General features: G+C 47.6%; 1 protein-coding gene across 2 annotated transcripts in view; it reads right to left on the bottom strand.

The window, feature by feature from the left end:
* The window catches only part of LOC119456311 (actin-binding LIM protein 3-like), a 277,883-nt gene that overhangs the window by 78,725 nt on the left and 182,262 nt on the right, over window positions 1–16,896 (bottom strand). For both annotated transcript variants that reach the window (XM_037718012.2, XM_037718022.2), the window contains 3 exons: window positions 14,766–14,908; window positions 874–1,015; window positions 698–811 (listed from right to left, as the gene is read on the bottom strand). In XM_037718012.2, coding sequence (XP_037573940.1) covers window positions 698–811; window positions 874–1,015; window positions 14,766–14,908 — 399 coding nt within the window. The remainder of the gene's footprint in view (window positions 1–697; window positions 812–873; window positions 1,016–14,765; window positions 14,909–16,896) is intronic.

Genomic DNA, 16,896 nt, shown 5'->3' with positions numbered 1-16,896 from the left:
GCCTGGCAATGCCCCAGTTAAAAAATCTATGTTACCTAAGCTGCCATTCAAAAGTGCTTTTGAAGAGTCTGCAATCCTGATCGGGCTCCAGTGACTTTTCGTTCTTGAATCTGATGAATTCTTCACGGAAACAAGACTTGACAAACAAGACAAGCACTGGCTTATACACAGATGTAGGCAAGTACTTTAAAAATGGATAGCTAGAGCACTGTGAGAATAGGTTGCCTTTTCTTCTATTGTCATTTTCCTTTATTAGGTATACGAAGGTAACGTAATCTTTGTCTATAATAAATTCCGAGTTTAGTTAAGATCCTTCATGCTGTCTTTGGCTTCATTACCTACTGGCATCAATGAGTATTGCACACTTTTCTAAAGAAAGGGTAATATGTGTTCGAATAGAAAATAACCCCAACACGGTGTATTCAGGCATTGGCAACAGTCTACCTCCTAAGCCAACGTCATGCCATCATTAACACAAGATGGTGATCAAATACAGGGATGATGTTTACATCATTTGATGAACTGCTTAGTGAATGCCCATCTGCGATGGTCAATGTCGTTGAAATGCATAACCTCAATAGACGACGGCACAAAGGACATGTGGCCTAATACAGTGATGATGATGCACGTGTGCATAAATTTTAATTCCACAGGCTACCTTTTTTCCTTGTCATTAGATGATAGTGACACAACTGACCGTTGTACGTTGGTGTGGTGCCAACGGAGCGTCCCATGGATGACCGATAGCTGGATCCCCGGTCAAACTCGTCCTCCTCCCACGGCCGAGGTCGGTCAATGTCTCGCGATGGAGCTGCCAAAGGAGAAGACCATCATAGCACCCCAAGCGTAGCATGCTATGCACACACCACTCACAGGCATTGACAGGGTTGTCATAGCGCAGGCGATAGGTGGGCTCCTTGCTGGCTGATGGTGTTCGGGAGGCATTGCGTGGATCCACGTGTGTCATCTTCCAGGCCCTGTATTTTTCACGCTCTTTCACTGTTTTGAGAAACACCTGCAAATTTCATATTCAAGATGTCATATGCAATGGCAGCATGCCATTTGATTATTCTTTGGCAGCTCAGATGTAAAGTCAAGACCCATACTCTATTCTTTAAAAACACTTTTATGACTTTCAAAAAATAAACTTTCGAATGTATGCTCGTGCAACAGAACCAAAGAATTGTTACATTGCACGGTGAAACACTGCACCAAATTTGTCCAATGCGTATCTGGCATAGTATACATTGTTCCCCATTCTTGCAGTAAAGTGTATGTTTGACAATCCGGAAGATGTGCCCACGATTGCCTCAGGGAACATCACGTACTGTTAAAAGCCTCAGGGTCGCCACATCTGGTTGACCATTGCAGAAAATGCTGTTGCTATCCTGTTTTCAAAGAAACAGACATTATTTTCAGACATGGAGATCAACTACCGTATATACTCGTGTAAGGGCCGAACTTTTTTTTTCGAAATTTTTGCTTGGTGCGGCCCTTACACGAATCAGGCTGACGACAGCTCGCCAAAGGTTTATACTGTTTCCGCAGCAGTAGAAGTGTGCAAGAGAGTCACAAATGACATGCCAGGAATGTTTTTATCACGATTCCATGTCGCGATCGCTGTCCTCGAAAGAGCTTGCCTCGGCGTCTGCATCCCCCCAGAAACGATCATCCTCAGTACCATCCATGCTGTTTGAAATTCCAGTCACCTTGAAGCTTTTCGCAACTGTTTCCAATGACACAGCACGCCACGCACTCAAAATCCACACACACACACTTGTTGGAGTGATGCCCGCTTCAGCCGTCCTGTAGGGGTCTTCTCATGATGGCCTCCAGCCATCCATTCCAAGTAGCATCGGCGAAATTCCGTTTTGAAAGGACGGTTAATGCAGACGTCAAGCGGCTGCAGCACACTCGTTAGCCCTCCAGGAATAACGGCCAAGTCCGTGCGAGTCGGTCCTTGACGCGGTCAGTCAAGTGGCCCCTGAAACTGTCCAGAACAAGGAGGGCTTTCCGTTGTAACACCCTCCAGGTCTGTTTGCCCATACGGTCTTGATCCAGTCTACGACGAGTTCCTCGCCCATCCAACCTTTTTCCTGGGCATGTACGATGATTCCCTGAGGGAACTTTTATTTTGGGAGAGTCTTTTAAACACGACATACGGCGGAAGTTTTCTGCCCTCTGCCGTGATGCACAGCATCACAGTGCATCTTTGACGTTCTGCGCCGGTCGTGCGCACAGACACACTTTTCGCGCCCCTTAAATCCACTGTGGTGCTTTCAGGTGCGTCGAACCACACAGGAGTCTGGTCCGCATTTCCAATTTGGGAGAGGTCGTACTCATGTTCCCTCCTGAGAGCATTCACAAAGCGATGGAATTTAACCACATGGCTTTCGTATTCACTTGGAAGTTTTTGACAAATCGTCGTTCTGCAGCGGATAGAGAGCTGGTTCCGTTTCATAAACCACGTAGCCCACCCCCGACTTGCCTTGAATTGTGCCTTGGGTATTTCCATGTGGCGAGCGATGTTCAGGGCTTTCACGCGTACCATGTCAGTTGATACAGCGTAGCCATCATTTCGAGTGTCGATGACATATTTGACGAGTTCGCCTTCGAGTTCCGGGTGTTTGCACTTCTTGCCGCGAAACGCCTTTTGGCTCCTGTTGGTAGTGGCGAGGGCATCTTTCTGCTTTATCCAGTAACACACGCGCTTCTCGTCTACGTCGTACTTGCGTCCAGCTTCTCGCTTGCCGTGCTCCTCGGCATATTCAGTCACTTGCAGTTTAAATGAAGCAGTGAACGATCTCAAATGCCGGCCCATTTTCCGTCACCGGCGCTGGCTCAAACAGGGCTCACTACTACTGACGGAGTGACACCAGTTCGCTGGCGACACGATGCAAATGATGCACCACACAAAGCAATCATGGCGCCATACGCCAACGCTCAACCAATGCCTCCTAGGAGGCATTGGCTCAACCAGCTCAACAGGTTGACCGGCGGAAGCGGAAAACTGGCAGCGCCATCTAGCTTCAATTGAACTAACTACACCGTTCTGGCGGGACTTCTAGAACTTTTTTTTTTGAAATTTCTCCTTTCAAAGTAGGGGTGCGGCCCTTACACGAGGGCGGCCCTTACATGAGTATATACGGTAGCTTAGTGAGCTCGTAGAATATCAAGAAAAGGGGGAATGTCAGTCAAGTCACAATCATTTTACACGATAAGGAGTTGGCCTACCTTAGCAGTTGCCCGTCTGATTTGCATTCTGTAACGGGCGATTCCGATGATAAAACCTGTGCTCCTCTGCACAAGAAATCGCGCAATTGTTTATACTGAATGCGAGGACATGCCGTGGTGCTGGCTGTCATCAGCGGCTGAGTGACAGTTGAATCCCATGCCGGAGCATCCGCTTCAGCGCCATCAGGTGCTTTGTAGTCTTGTCGCACTGCCGCGGTATTTCAGTTAGTTGTCATAGTTTTACGCAACAGCGGTTCTTCTTGGTTCGAATTTTAAGGTTGCATATGCCGTATGAGAATATCCGGTGTTTTTCCGTAGCACTGTGGGTGAGATTTCGCTCTATGTACTACTGCAGAAATTGAAAGCATGGTAGCTTCTACAGAAGTTCAACGGTCGTTAAACCCTGGTTGCAAACTTTAAGTGCGCATATACATACAAAATAAGTTCCATTCACAAATGGCTGTCAAATATGTGAAGCGAGACGCGACTAATGGAGCCAATCAAGTATGTGGCAATGCGACAGATCTTCTATATCGAGAGCCGTTAATTGATTCGAGCATGTGAGGAGATCTTGCTGTTCATGTTTGGAATTTATTGGTGGTACAATTTATTTATTTTACTTTCTCACAGACAACGTGCACACATGCCTGTATCACATCTTTCAGACATATCTTCAGCTATCTACGCACAGGCAATGTGACTTCATTTTCTGCGTAACTTGATACTGCAAGTACACTTAACGGCATTACTGTTGGTCGGTAAATCTCTATAAGTGCCCGTTTTATTGCCCATGCAATGCAAAGCCTTCAGGATCAGCGCATACCCTTATTAGCCTGCATAGGAAGCGCATTGTGCTACACAGTCGTGTCTCGTCTGCATACACCTAAGTGCGCAGCCCAGCTTTTGTCGTAATTACCTAGTTTTAGCATAGAAAATGCTTAAAGACAACAGAAGAAAAAGAAAACACAAAACTACTAAGAGAGGTAGGGAGTGTTCATATTTTGGCTTTTTACAGTAAAATTTACTTAATTTACTTAATCATGCAGCAGTAAAGGCCGCCTTTATTTGCACAACTGATAAAAAATAAAATAAAAAAGATGAGTTACCGTAAAATTCCGTCAACTCGAAACTATACAAACCAGGAAAAATTTCGAGATATGTGAAGCTTTGGCATAAGCGAAAATACGAAAATAGAAGCCCGCTGGCCACCCATAGACTGCTCAGAGCCTTTCCAAAGTGCTGCCAAAAGTACAGTAGAACGTAGGTCATATGTTACTAAAAAAAATAATATTAATGCGAGAAAAACGTACCTAACTGGGAAAACATACAATCCAAAATCACTGAAAAATTTGGCAGAGTAAACAGCAGTTGATATCTATGATATGCGAAGTGTTGTGCGAACTGTTGCAGCACGAGACACCAACACAAGGGGAGCTGGTGGGGACCAGCTGGCCAGAGACGTGCGTCATTGTTTTTCTGTTTAATGTTTTAAGACTGTGATAGGAAACTGAAATAAAATTGAGCTGGTGCTCGACGCCAGAATCGGAATCCGCCAGAGTGAAACATGATGCTCACTTCGTGGCGTGTTTCTATTTCGTCAACGGTGCAGACACACGAGAGATACACTGTGTTTTCATGACCCGTGTGTGCATGCGTGAGAGAGAGAATTTATTTGAAAGAAGGCAGAGAGGTCAGCCTGAGCTAGCGTGCTCTAGCCTGGTACTTTGCACAAGGGGAGGGGGAACAGGGACATAAAGGTGTGACGAGGGATAATGATGACATAGAAATGCACAGTGTACGCGTGAGTTGCGAGAGAAAAGTGTGGGGACAGCGCCTAGGTAGGAGCGAAGTGACCCGGCGCGAAGAGCTGGGGGGTTAGGTAGATGCCGCATTAGCGGACGCAGACCGATGAATAATAACAGGTTTTTCACTGCAAATTTGTTTTGTATGATTCTTCATTACGGACTACATATCGGCCTCTTATCCCCTTTGAACGGAAGTTAATGCAACGTGATGCTAATGCATTTACCACTAAATCTCCACTGAATTTTTTCAACATTGGTGAAAAATGTAGTACGTTTTAGTAAGCTCCCGTTTTAGCGAAGTGCGTATTACTATGGGCTAGCAATACACGCAGCAAGCGAAGTGTTACACCTAGGCACAGTTCCCAGATTTCTCTCTCGCAAGTCACACATGCACACGAGCGTTGGCTAAAGGCGACGCTCTTGCGTGTCTGCGCCATTGGCAAAATGAAAATACCCCACTTCGCACCACCTCCAGCAGAGAACGGTGGCACGTTTGGGTTATCACCTATCAAAAGCTTGTATTAAGCTTCCAACAGCACTAGTCCACATGCGCGCACTGTGAAAGAGATTGGTAAATTTGCATATCGCAATAGGGCTGGCAGCGATAGCTGTCAATGCAGTCATGCGACGACCAGTGAGGTCTGCTGGTAGGGAAACAAACGAAATCGATCTGGCGGGCTACGCCAGAATGTGCGCCGCCACCAGAGCAAAACCTGATGCTCACTTCACGCCGCCTGCAGCAGGAAACATCACCGCGTTTGGTTTATCACCTATTGAAAGCGTGTAGTACGCTTCCAAGGACACTATGCCACACGCGCGGGCTGTGAAAGAGATTGGTAAATTTGCATATCGCAACAGGGTTGGCAGTGATAGCTGTGAATGGAGTCATGCGACGACCAGTGAGGTCTGCTGGTAGGGAAACTGAAACGAAATCGATCTGGCGGGCTACGCCAGAATGTGCGATGCCACCAGAGCAAAACCTGATGCTCACTTCATGCCGCCTGCAGTAGGGAACGTCACCGCGTTTGCGTTATCACCTATTACGCTTCCAATGACACTAAGCCACACGCGCGCACTGGGACACAGATAGGTGGATTTGCTTATCGCAATAGAGTTGGCGGCGACAGCTATGAGTGGCGTCGTGTGACAACCAGTGAGGTTTGCGGGTAGGGAAACAAACGAAATTCAGCTGGTAGGCTACGCCAGAATGTGCGACGCCACCAGAGCGAAACTGATGCTCACTTTGCGCCGCCCGCCTGCAGCAGGGAACGTTCCCGCGTTTCGGTTACTACCTATTACGCTTCCAATGACACTATGCCACACGCGCGCGCTGGGACACAGGTGGATTTGCTTATCGCAATAGAGTTGGTGGCGAGAGCTATGAGTGGCGTCGTGTGACAACCAGTGAGGTTTGCGGGTAGGGAAACAAACGAAATTGAGCTGGTAGGCTACGCGAGAATGTGCGACGCCACCAGAGCGAAACTGATGCTCACTTTGCGCCGCCCGCCTGCAGCAGGGAACGTTCCCGCGTTTCGGTTACTACCTATTACGCTTCCAATGACACTATGCCACACGCGCACGCTGGGACACAGATAGCTGGATTTGCTTATCGCAATAGAGTTGGCGGCGACAGCTATGAGTGGCGTCGTGTGACAACCAGTGAGGTTTGCGGGTAGGGAAACAAACGAAATTCAGCTGGTAGGCTACGCCAGAATGTGCGACGCCACCAGAGCGAAACTGATGCTCACTTTGCGCCGCCCGCCTGCAGCAGGGAACGTTCCCGCGTTTCGGTTACTACCTATTACGCTTCCAATGACACTATGCCACACGCGCGCGCTGGGACACAGATAGGTGGATTTGCTTATCGCAATAGAGTTGGTGGCGAGAGCAATGAGTGGCGTCGTGTGACAACCAGTGAGGTTTGCGGGTAAGGAAACAAACGAAATTGAGCTGGTAGGCTATGCCAGAATGTGCGACGCCACCAGAGCGAAACTGATGCTCACTTTGCGCCGCCCGCCTGTAGCAGGGAACGTTCCCGCGTTTCGGTTACTACCTATTACGCTTCCAATGACACTATGCCACACGCGCGCGCTGGGACACAGATAGGTGGATTTGCTTATCGCAATAGAGTTGGCGGCGAGAGCTATGAGTGGCGTCGTGTGACAACCAGTGAGGTTTGCGGGTAGGGAAACAAACGAAATTGAGCTGGTAGGCTACGCCAGAATGTGCGACGCCACCAGAGCGAAACTGATGCTCACTTTGCGCCGCCCGCCTGCGGCAGGGAACATTCCCGCGTTTCGGTTACTACCTATTACGCTTCCAATGACACTATGCCACACGCGCGCGCTGGGACACAGGTGGATTTGCTTATCGCAATAGAGTTGGTGGCGAGAGCTATGAGTGGCGTCGTGTGACAACCAGTGAGGTTTGCGGGTAGGGAAACAAACGAAATTGAGCTGGTAGGCTACGCGAGAATGTGCGACGCCACCAGAGCGAAACTGATGCTCACTTTGCGCCGCCCGCCTGCAGCAGGGAACGTTCCCGCGTTTCGGTTACTACCTATTACGCTTCCAATGACACTATGCCACACGCGCACGCTGGGACACAGATAGGTGGATTTGCTTATCGCAATAGAGTTGGCGGCGAGAGCTATGAGTGGCGTCGTGTGACAACCAGTGAGGTTTGCGGGTAGGGAAACAAACGAAATTGAGCTGGTAGGCTACGCCAGAATGTGCGACGCCACCAGAGCGAAACTGATGCTCACTTTGCGCCGCCCGCCTGCGGCAGGGAACATTCCCGCGTTTCGGTTACTACCTATTACGCTTCCAATGACACTATGCCACACGCGCGCGCTGGGACACAGGTGGATTTGCTTATCGCAATAGAGTTGGTGGCGAGAGCTATGAGTGGCGTCGTGTGACAACCAGTGAGGTTTGCGGGTAGGGAAACAAACGAAATTGAGCTGGTAGGCTACGCCAGAATGTGCGACGCCACCAGAGCGAAACTGATGCTCACTTTGCGCCGCCCGCCTGAAGCAGGGAACGTTCCCGCGTTTCGGTTACTACCTATTACGCTTCCAATGACACTATGCCACACGCGCGCGTTGGGACACAGATAGGTGGATTTGCTTATCGCAATAGAGTTGGCGGCGAGAGCTATGAGTGGCGTCGTGTGACAACCAGTGAGGTTTGCGGGTAGGGAAACAAACGAAATTGAGCTGGTAGGCTACGCCAGAATGTGCGACGCCACCAGAGCGAAACTGATGCTCACTTTGCGCCGCCCGCCTGCGGCAGGGAACATTCCCGCGTTTCGGTTACTACCTATTACGCTTCCAATGACACTATGCCACACGCGCGCGCTGGGACACAGGTGGATTTGCTTATCGCAATAGAGTTGGTGGCGAGAGCTATGAGTGGCGTCGTGTGACAACCAGTGAGGTTTGCGGGTAGGGAAACAAACGAAATTGAGCTGGTAGGCTACGCGAGAATGTGCGACGCCACCAGAGCGAAACTGATGCTCACTTTGCGCCGCCCGCCTGCAGCAGGGAACGTTCCCGCGTTTCGGTTACTACCTATTACGCTTCCAATGACACTATGCCACACGCGCACGCTGGGACACAGATAGCTGGATTTGCTTATCGCAATAGAGTTGGCGGCGACAGCTATGAGTGGCGTCGTGTGACAACCAGTGAGGTTTGCGGGTAGGGAAACAAACGAAATTGAGCTGGTAGGCTACGCCAGAATGTGCGACGCCACCAGAGCGAAACTGATGCTCACTTTGCGCCGCCCGCCTGCAGCAGGGAACGTTCCCGCGTTTCGGTTACTACCTATTACGCTTCCAATGACACTATGCCACACGCGCGCGCTGGGACACAGATAGGTGGATTTGCTTATCGCAATAGAGTTGGCGGCGAGAGCTATGAGTGGCGTCGTGTGACAACCAGTGAGATTTGTGGGTAGGGAAACAAACGAAATTGAGCTGGTAGGCGACACGGGAATACGCCATGCTGCCAAAGCAAAATATGATGCTCACTTCGTGTGTCATGAGGCTCACGTCATGCCGTGCATAATGACGCTCACCTGCAGCAGGAAACAGCAGCGCATTTGGGTCATGACCTATTAAAGCGTGCAGTACACTTTGAAGTTCCAACAGCACTCTGCCGCATGCGCTTGCGCCGTGAAACAGATAGGTGAAGATTACGAATACAACCATCTAGTATTCTTGCGTGCGCTCACATACACGGTTCAATCACGCATTGGGTGTGCGCACTGTTTTCTCTGCTGTAAGTGAGTCGAGCAGCGGCGATTCCTACAATGCGGACTACTGCCCAAGTTCCCGAATAGGAATATATCTATTTCAGTGTATTTTTTATTCTTATAAGTATTTATGCAAGCCTATCTGTATTCATGAATAAACAATGCATAGTTACCCTCAGAAAACATATATATATATATTTTTTTTCACTTTATGATCACTTGAAAAAAAGTGCGGTAATTTTTTATTTGAATCTGCCATAAAAAAAATTTAACCCTGTGAGGTCGCATTTGAGGGGGAAAAAATTACCCTATAAAGGTTATAACACTCCTTCATTGAGGAGAATGCAGCAAATATTCTGTTGATGTAGTAACTACTGGTCCCTTCCATAAAGATTTTAGGACCATTCGAAGAATTTGTGTTGCAGAGCCTATTCCTAGATCTATTTTTATGGGTGGTGCTACAGAAAGTGGGCTATTTTTTTGTTAAATGAGCACCAGTATGTACTCGGTAATACAGTATAGACCACTTATAACGTAACCGCTTATAGTGCAGGACCGGATATAGTGCGGTCTTTTCAGACTCCCGTTAATTTTCCCATAGCACTCCATGTATACACGTATCGCTTATAGTGCAATTACGGGAAACGAAATACCGGTTACAGTGCGGCTGCCTGGGAGTACGGAAGTCAGCGGAGACGGCGAACGCTCCGCTCAAACGGGCGCCCCAAGAAGTGCTCGAGGAAGAAAGAGAGACGAAGTGGAGGAGAAGGGCACGTGGTGCGAACGAACAGCCAGTGAGTCTGAAACCAGAATCTTGAGTGCAAGTCGTGATATAGCGAGCGAGGGCCACGAAACGGCCAATGCTCGCTTCACGATAAGGGCAGTAAACGAAACTTCAGCGAGCGAGCGGGCGGCGCCGGCGCGGCACGGCGCACGCGGAGACCGTGGAATGTGAGGGAGGAGGGCGGCAGGGAAGCGGATTTCGCTTCGCCTCTGTAACTCCGCTGCTTCGGTGGCTCCCGTCGCCCTCCCTTGTAGCTCCCTCACTTTCGACTGTCACCGTATGCGCCCGCCCCTCCAGCCGGCCCGGCGCCAGCTCCCCGAAGTTTCTTTTTCTGCTGTTATCGGGAAGTAGGCGTTTGCCGGCGTGGGTAGTTTCGTTGGCCGGCCTGGGACAGCGCCGCTGCTTCCTCTCTGCGCCGTAGCCGCAGCGTGCAAGGTCAACACGTGACTAGAAAGTAGAGGAAGCATAAAGAAGAAAGAAGGGTTCACTGCCATTTTCTAAGCGTGGCTATGGTAGCATGGCTAGACGTCGGCACGTACATGCATGTTCCGGCGCAACGCAGAATCGGCGACCTTGCCGTTTGAGAGAGGGTGCAATGTCCGCCGCGATTTTTTTCTTTTTTTTTTTTTTTGGTTTGTTCGGGCGCGATATTGAGGGGTCTCCCCTAAACTTTTATTCTATGGCGGTGCCGGAGCAATGCCGGTCGGAGGCGCCGCCGCGCGATTTGGTTTGAATTAACTAGATTCGACTGTAAATTGAATGCAAACATTTTAGCCGCATTCCTCGACTGTCGCATACGCATGACGGCTCGGTGCACATGTTTTGCATATGTGCGGGCCTTGAAAATTGTTGCTTTGGTTATAGTGCGGTACCGCTTATAGTGCGGATATTCGCGACTCCGGCGACTTACGTTATAAGCGGTCTACACTGTATGTACCTGTTTAAAATGTACTAATGGTTGTAAGATGTAATGCGAATGAATCCCCAATCAAGTCTCAATAACGCCTAATTTTAGACTGACTCGTTATGTGCATACACCAGTTTATGCACACCTCGATCACTTGTTGTCAAGTAAAGGCTAATGGCGCTGTTCTGTTAAAGATCTTTTGCCTTTTTGGACAGTGCAGAGACTGATAATTCCAGCTTCAGCGTGATAAGGAATGAAAATGCAGAGGCATGGTGGCGACCTTGGCACAACCACAAACAGCTGCGCCTCCTCTAAGACCTCTTCACCTACCTATCAAACATATTGCATGCTTTTAATAGGCGACAACCCAAACACACTGCTGTTCTCTGCTGCCTCCTTGATCCAAGTGTGCGTCGCTTACAGAAGTGAAAGCAGCATGCATTTGGCTCAGCATGCCTCACTGTGAGAAGCTGTGCAGGCACTGCACACATGGGTGCAGTCTGCCAGCATACAGTAGGTACACAAACAGCAGCTAGTGCTGCGTTTCAAATAGGTGGCCCCATTGTCGCTCAGCAGATCACTGTACACACACCAGGGGAAAGCTTAATGAGTCTTAAATTATGAGCTTCCTGCAAGTGCTACTTTTCACAAACCGTGCTTGATATCAGTTGTCCTTTATTGCACAGTCATGCACAAAATAACTGGAGTTGTTTTTTTCCCATGTTGTAAAAAAAACAAAAAAAAAACTATTAGTGCGTATTTTAGGTAATATTTACTGCAGCATCCCTTTTCTTTGGGGGTGCTGGCACACGTAAAAAAGAAGCAAATTTCTGGTAAAACTGTTCTGTAGGCGTCTGTTAATTTGACTCCAGTCAATTTTTTAGTCCATACACATCTATACACATCTACACACAGCCCATACACATCTATGGTTCAAAGCTTTTGTTATTTCAATGCTGAAATTAGCCCTTCCCAGATAATTCCTACTTGCCTGGTTTCCAATTGTTACTCCAACGGCTGTCTTGGTGGCCTTACGGGACAATGAATGCGTTGAAACGTTACCTCTCACCAAAAACACTGACTTTCAGCAGATTTTGAAGCAAAACCACCACCTCAGCCGATTCAAATGTGCATTTTACCCAAGAATATTGGTCTGCACATTGCCTGATCACTACTATTTGATATGAAACTGAAACAGCATTTGGCATTTGTTACTTTCGGAGCCAGCATCGTCACCACTGTCATACGATGGTGGCAAAACGAGTTTGTGTAGGCAGGAGACAATGACGTGTCACTTTCAGGCTTTAATTACGAAAGCTAATTCCAAAGATAAGTTATTTTACATGCTAAGCTAACGGCAGTAGAATCATGTCATGTGTTTTCATCACTCTGGAGACTTGCATGCACTGCAAGACGAACTGAGGAAGTGGTTAGTCTAGACAAGCACTATCATCTTGTTTGCGATTGTCATACAGTAGACTTGCATTAATTCGACCTTGACAGGACCGCTGAAACTGACTGGAATTATCCAGCGGGCTGAATTATACAAGATGCAGAAAAAACACCAAAACATACCACTGATTTTTTTTGCCAGGTATTTGCCCTATTTTAGCACGACCCCGAATCAAACGGGCGCCCACTTTCCAGGTGTCCAAAGTAGAAAACAAATGTAGAAATTACACTAAAGCATCCTAAACAATGTAGAAATCTAAGGCGCACAGTATTTTTAGCAAGAAAAATATGTGTTGCACAACCGTGGCGTTTCTTAAAGCCAGCTTCACCACAATACATCCATGTTCTGTGTAAAAGGCGGCTTTGATTTTGTATCTGATTGCACCACGCAGGCAGTTTTCAGCCCAATTTTCCCGAAAAAAAAAAAAAAAACGGCACGCATTAGAATCAGGTAAATAGCGTAATCAGACATTGCTTGAAAATTTTTCTAGGGCAGGCCAAAAATAGGTGTTTTCGACAAGAGATGACGTCTGTTCAACGCATTCACTGTCCTCAAGGCTCCACCAAGACAGACACTTCGACTAAAGGGGCTGATACTGGAGTCACCTAAGGGGTCAGGCAATGGGTGTGCTGCCTGGTCAAGATCACATTATCTGGCAAAGGCAAATTTTAGGATCAAAAGTAAAGAACGTTTTGGCAAATGCATTGGCGCTGGCCTAGACCGTTGGTGAGGATTAAATTAACTGAAAAATCTAATTAACCGGAGTCACATTGATGGAAGTCTACTAACTACACCATTTTGAAGAATGCAAAATATGAAACACAATGGACTGCAAAGAGGGTGGCATGTTCCAAGACAGTGATAAACTGCTGTCTGAGAGTTATGATGAACATTAAGCTTCCTTTTACAAGCAGCCAGTGCCCCATGTTCTCATCCTGACGCCCACAGTTGGAACTGGCTTCAGGAGACCCCTCTTGTTTGCCCCGAGTAAAGTTTTCAAGGACGATGATTGCCCCCTGCTCAGTTTTTGAGCTATAGAGTGCTGTTGAGCCTGTTATAGAGCAGACTGCTTCATACTCCGTCTTCTCCCCCCACTCCCTTTGAGGTAGATCCTTGCCACTATGGCATCTCACATTTTTCAATGCAGGATGTGCACTCCCTCTTTTCTATTAAGAGGCACGCATTTGGAGTGACTGCAGTTTTTGTCTTCCTTCTGTCCGGTCATGTCAATTATTGAAGAGGACGTGTCTTGAAGTCTCTATGCACAGACCTCGTCATTTTCGTCGCTGAGACACCCTGTCATCACTCTTGCCATCCAGTGGAAGACGTGTGCATCCATTATATAAAACAAGCACAACACCCTGCAATTAGTTCAAGCCATTCACCCACGCTCAAAAGTAAACAAAGCACGCAAGCTTTGATACACAGCAAGACACTCAGTGTTGTACGGCAGCAGAACTTATGACATTGACGATTCAATGCACTGCCAGTGTCATGACAACAGATTTCAACGGTCAGCTCGCTTAAGTCATTTTTTCACTACAACTGCTATCCTTAAAATATTTGTTTACTTCTCACGTAGCCCATTTCCACGTAACCACAGGAGTACGAAAAAAAAAGGCGGAGATGCTCAATGTCATCAATTCGCAACAACGAAAAAAATCAAGGCATTCCACAGCTAGAGCTGCATTCTGGGAGGTTTATAGTTGCACGAACAAATGTTCATGCATGCGAGAACAAAAACCAATTTTATTTTACGACCAGCCTTATCTCCTATATACGTAGACAACAATGAAAAAACTTGAAATTGCATGTGCTCGATTACAGCATAGTTGTCTCAATGCAGGCTCACTTCTTGTTCAGAGATTACCCAGAAGTGCCAATCCAAAATTTTATTCCAAGGGCACGCCTATGGAGAACACACAAAAACCGAAACCAGCCCGTAATTACTTTGTATTAATGTGAAATCAACAATTATTTGTTTTGTCTGAATTGGCGACCCTGGGCTTTAAAGGGTTAAGATGGCAAAATATGACAACAGTTGAGGTAAAACTTTTCTTTCTGGGGTTTTATGTGTCAAAACCAGTTTCCGATTATGAGGCATGCCGTATTGGAGGGCTCCGGATTAATTTCGACCACCTGGGGTTGTTTAACGTGCACTACAACGCAAGCACACAGGCGTTTTTGCATTTCGCCTCCATCGAAATGCAGCCGCCGGGGCCGGGATTCGATCCCGCGACCTTGTGCTCAGCAGCGCAACGCCTTAGCTGACTGAGCCACCCCGGCGGGTGAGGTAAACTTTTCAGCTACAACTCGTGCAGCTTACCTTGCCAATGCCAGTGGCAATTTTGGAGAGCTCCTCCTCTTCCTTCTTGAGCTGGGGATCCTCTTCAAAGGCCTCTTCCTCGGCTTCCTCCTCTTCATCCACCTCATACTCCTTGGAGCTACCACTCCAGCGCCGCCGCCGCTCTGCAAGGGTGATCAGGTGCAAACAGGTGACAACATGAGCTGCACCATGCTGGATGGAGATGCAACCAGCAATCAGTGTTTGTCTTTTTTTTGAGCGACACAAACCGAACTTGGCACCTTGGTGGCTGAATAAGTTCCCACATAAAAAAAAAAAAAATCCTTGCAATCTTGACAACAGCCGTTTCCACTTTTCATCTGTGTCATGCATTTGCCAGCTATATAAAGCCACTGCTACACTGTCTAGCTGCTCCCCATCACTGAGGAGTCACCAGTCCAATTCACTACGTTCATGTTGCCCGTACTCCCGCTCCCAGCCAACAGGAATTGCCCGTGGCTGTCTCCCACCAAAAAATCGGCTAATGCAGCATTCTGATGTGACGCTGTATTGACAAATGCACAAAATCCTTTTGTCACACTGCCAGCCCAGTGACGTTTACTGGTTATTGATGGTGTGACCATTTCGGCGCTTGTTGACAACAGTGCTCATGTTTCTGGGATGAGTGCAGATTTTCGTAACGTACTCAAAAGAGTGGTCACACCTGCTCTGACCAAATTTTTTTTTCCATCTGTTGCCTGTACTTGTTTGTGAATTTGGAACAGTTCCGCAGTGAAGGCACATCGCCACTATGTGCCTTCACAACGGAACTGTTTCAAATAAAGCAACGACAGCTTCACCGCACCTTCATCCTCAATCGAATGGACTCGCGGGAAGGCCAGTCTGCACCGTAAAGCGTGGGCTTGATTAAAATAAAACCGGCTCAAAGAAGACACATCTATCAAAGACTCCACGTAACTATAGTTGAACGCCGTTGCTTTACGGAAAAACTGCCAGGCTGTTAAATAGTTATGAGCTGCGTTCGATGCTTGATAACATGCTTGCGTCCCTACATTCATATGTACAACATGCACCTCACTGGCAGACTACCAAAGGCATCCAGACAGATGACCCAGTGTGGATGCGGAACTACGGATGCAACAAACCTTGGACCCCGGCCTGGGTTCAAGCCAAGGGTGGCTAGCAAATGGCGACAGTCCAAGGCCCCAATGGTGAAGCGCTTCGACCTTTCTCAACACCTTGTATTGCTTTCTCATTTTCTTCTACCACTTCTGCAGACAAAGCAATTTCTTCTGCTTCACCTCGTGTGAAAGATGACTTCATGAGCAACTGTTGACACACTGCCAAATTCTGTAAGCTGCAGACATTCGGTCTCGAAGCATTAGACCAAACATAGTGCCATAGTTGCAGGTGTCCGTAATTGGATGGATGGCCACAATGAAATCTATGACCTAGGTAACTGGGTGTGCATGAAAAATCTGTATGAATGAGCAACCCCATTAAAACCGGACGAGAAACAGAGCTGAAGTTAGGCAACCACTTCACTTTATGAAAGTTCATTGGCCCTCTTCAGCGTGCACTGCCCACTGACAACGTCCACACTGGTGAGGCTGCTTCTTTTTGTCTGATACAGCGTTAGCTTTGAAGAAGGCCTCTAGACGTACATAGCAAGTGGGCCACTTATCCCCAGCTTTGTCAAATGGTGGCAAACATATGTATCCTGTCATGGTTCCATCCTCATTACCACTGTTGATGTCACGACACAAGCAACAAAAAGTGTATTTCTGGTCCAAACACATTTAAAAGCATTTATATATAAGCCTTGTGAGGGAGAAGGGAACATCATTTGAGAAATAACGATGGCAAATAACTATTGAGAAAAACGCAGGCTACTACTTCTCTGCACAATGGAAATGCAGTTTGCTGGTCTTGTCAATGCACCAACGGCCTTTAAAGGATGAAATCTGCAAAGGCCATTGAGGCATAAAAATGTATTTCTCTCACAAAAGGGGTCAATGTGTTAAAGCTAAAGGTGAAATGATGGAATAGCTTAGTTCATCCCACTGAGTAGTCAAGCAGGCATGAGACTGGCTGGCCATGAGTGTGCACACAGTATGGACACGCACAGCCACAACGATATGTTTGCTTATAA

The sequence above is a fragment of the Dermacentor silvarum genome, chromosome 1 (genome assembly GCF_013339745.2).
Source record: "Dermacentor silvarum isolate Dsil-2018 chromosome 1, BIME_Dsil_1.4, whole genome shotgun sequence".
Lineage (NCBI taxonomy): Eukaryota > Metazoa > Arthropoda > Arachnida > Ixodida > Ixodidae > Dermacentor > Dermacentor silvarum.
The sequence above is the reverse complement of the archived record's forward strand: the minus strand, read 5'-3'. Positions and strand labels throughout refer to the sequence as shown.